We start from the raw sequence: 3,152 nt of genomic DNA, 5'->3' as shown, positions 1-3,152 counted from the left end.
CGAGTTATATAGTGTAACACCTTTCGGGACTCGCTCATGCTGCTGGTTTTTCTTCGTTAGGCTGATGCAGACTGGCAGTGAAGTTGGCTTATTTTCGTCTCACACGCGTAGCATAGAAACTACACCTTTAATCATTCTTAAAAGGCCACAAGCAGCAATGTAGTTAGGAAATTGAGGTGGGAATGCTACCTGCAGTGTTTAAGGGCAGTATGGTGCCAATAACACTAAGCATCGTGGAAATTTATTACGGATATTTTTGCCAATAAAATTAAATCAATATGATTGGCGAAGTGTATTGAATGGGGGTAAGGATGTGATGAATCAGTGAGAGAAGTTCTAATCGACTCATGGAACCTTTTTGATAAACGTCTAACTGATCTTCTGTTGCATTCCCTAAGCGTAATATGCAAGACGTGTATGGAAAACGTGGTATGATGTAATAAGAGAAAACGGAACTTACGATACAAAAACTTGATGATCGGTCTCCGGGGCTTCTTTCTTGCACATGCCACCTTGCACTCGCCGCGTGTCCCCGCTTCCCTTGTACGTAAGTCCACATTTATGCTCCACGATTATACAAACACAGAGTTGCCACAGAGGCAAAAACTGCTGGATATGTCGAGGCGAGCGAAGCCGCGGCGACGTTCACCGTGAGTCAGAGTCACTTCTCCATTCTTTCTTTCTTTTTTCTCTCTGTCATTCGCTCCTCCGAGCCACAACGTTCCCAAAGAGGGCAAAGTACGAAAAGAAAGAAGAAACCGCGTGACACGTCTTTCACAAAAGCGTTGCGCGCGTCGTCGCGTTTGCATAAAATACCGCTCTCAGGGATGGGCGTTGGCACCGAACACACTGGCGTTTCGGGAGAGAAAAAAAAAAGGACAAGAAAGCACGACTAAAGCGCAGTTTCTTGAGAGATATGTTGTATACTGCATCCCGGCTGCGTATACGCATCTTCCTATCTTATCTCTGTTTTTTTTTTTTTACTCTAAGCTGCATCTGTGATCGTCTTCCGTCAACGTATAGAAAGAGCCTACGGAGCGTGCTAGTCACGAATGCAAAAGAAGGAAGCGTTCTTGCGCGCCAAAGCATCAGCGCGTCACGACAGCTGTTGCTGCTCCTTCTGTCGCTGCTGCTGCACTGCTGCTGCTGAAGAAAGACGACAGTCGTGATTTTGGAGAGCGTCCGCAGACGAGGATATGGACGTGTTGCTGCGGCCGCTGCATCTGCTTGCACGCGCCGTTGTCGCCGATCATCGTCGGCCTAGATGTACGCCAAGGGCGTCGGCTTAAACTTTCCGTTGTACGTGACGTGCGCCGCAGGCGGCAGAGCCATGGAGCTCTCGACTTGTGGAACTGGCTCATGTGCGGGTCGTGAAGGCTAGCCGTGTCCAGCTGCTTCTTGAGGACACTGGACACCTTTCGACGGTACCACAGCACTAGCGCCAGAACGACGATGGCGAAGATGGCCGTGGTCGAGAGTCCCACGATGAGGATGTTTCGTCTCGTGCGGCCGTCGCAGTCGAGGTCGTAGTGCGACAAACTGCGCAGCAGTTCGCGGCTCAGGTGTGTCGGGCTGTGGCAGCGTACATTGGTCCAGTTGCCCGTGTGGTCGAGCGAGCGCAGTAGGTCCCACAGCCATATGACGCTGCAGTTGCACACGATCGGGTTGTCCCGGAGATCGAACGAGGACAACTGGTTCCAGGGAAGCAGATCCGGGTGAAAGGACTCGAAGCCATTGGCCCTCAGGCTAACTCTGGTGAGCTGGCGCAAGTTTGTGAACGTTGCCGGAGACAAGTAGCGCAGTCGCCGGTTCTCTTCGAGTACGACCTGCTCCAGTTGCAAGCACTGGCTGAAAGTGCGCTCGTCTATGCTGTCCAGATACTCGGAGCGCACGATGTAGAGGCGCTTGAGGTTCTCCAGCGCCCTGAAGTTGTCCTCCGTGAGACTCCTGACGCTGTTACGGCCAAAGTGCAATTCTTCGAGTCTGTGCAAGTCTGAAAGCGCGTCCGTTGGAAACGCAACGAAGGCATTGTCTTGGAGTCTCAGAGTCGCGAGTGAAACGAGGCTGGAGAAGGCGCCGGGTTCCAAGATGGCCGTCGAACAGCGATCCATGTTGAGCTCTCGCAGCCTGACCAGATGGCTGAAGGCGTTGTCAACGACGGTGGGGATGCTGTTCATTCCGAGATCGAGCGCAAGCAAGTGCGGTATGTGGTGGAAAGCGGGTGTCGGCACGTGACTGAGCTTGTTGTCCCTGAGGATGAGCGACTTGAGCCTGTGCAGGCCGATGAAGGCGTCCGGGTCTATCCTGGCAATCTGGTTGTGCGATATGTCGAGCCGCTCTAGGTTGCGCATGTCGTGAAACGCTCTGGACGGCACGTAAGTCAGCGCGTTGCGTCTCAGTTGCAGCTCGAGGAGGGTCCGAAGACCTCGAAAAGTGTTGGCTTCCAGCTCGGCCACCGAGTTGCTGTCTAGTACAAGCACTTTGAGTTCGGGCAGCGGGAAGTTGTCCGCTCCCAGAGTCCGCAGCTGGTTGTAGGACACGTCGAGGAACTTGAGTTGCTGGTACACACTGAAGGCGGACAGGATGTTGCGGATGTTGTTGCGCGTCAGGTGCAGCTCGCGAATCTCGGGGTTCAGCGTGATGGGGATGACGTCGAGCGCTGCGCCCGCGCACTGCACCGTTAGCTTGTCGTCATTGCAGACGCACCGCATGGGACAGAACGCGTTCGCTACGCCGCCAAGTGACAGCAGCAGCAACAGCGGCAACTCGGCCACCGCCACGGCTGGTCTCCTCCACCTGCTGGCTCTCAGATGGCTACGACCCATGGTAGAGCTCCTTGGTTGGCCCTGCGAGAATAAAGCAAGGAACTGTACAGACGTACTAAAAAAGGGAAATTCCATGAGTATGCTAGATACATATAGCTTGGCGAGTTGGTCAGAGAAAGGAGAAACAGCGACAAAACGCCATATTCGTAAGAAAAACAGGGAGGTAAACTAAACGAGCATCCTGCTTGCTACTTTACATTCTGTCTTACAATTACGGGCAATAGGGTGAAAGCACTTTGCTCTTGACGGAACATGCACACGTGGAGTATAAGCAGTCGCTCAGCCCTGCGCACTTCAAGGACTGCTTCAGTACGCGAGAACATTTTT

General features: G+C 53.0%; 1 protein-coding gene across 1 annotated transcript; it reads right to left on the bottom strand.

Moving 5' to 3' along the window:
- Nucleotides 1-933: 933 nt before the first annotated feature.
- LOC119388335 (reticulon-4 receptor) lies at nucleotides 934-2,887 on the bottom strand. The gene is given in 2 exon segments (XM_037656040.2): nucleotides 934-1,343; nucleotides 1,346-2,887. Coding segments are annotated over 2 exon segments (1,563 nt in total). The 5' UTR covers nucleotides 2,826-2,887; the 3' UTR covers nucleotides 934-1,260.
- Between the last annotated feature and the right edge of the window lie 265 nt (nucleotides 2,888-3,152).

This window comes from Rhipicephalus sanguineus, chromosome 3 (assembly GCF_013339695.2).
Source record: "Rhipicephalus sanguineus isolate Rsan-2018 chromosome 3, BIME_Rsan_1.4, whole genome shotgun sequence".
Taxonomy (NCBI): domain Eukaryota; kingdom Metazoa; phylum Arthropoda; class Arachnida; order Ixodida; family Ixodidae; genus Rhipicephalus; species Rhipicephalus sanguineus.
Note: the sequence above shows the minus strand (reverse complement) of the source record. Positions and strands in the feature narration are given on the sequence as shown.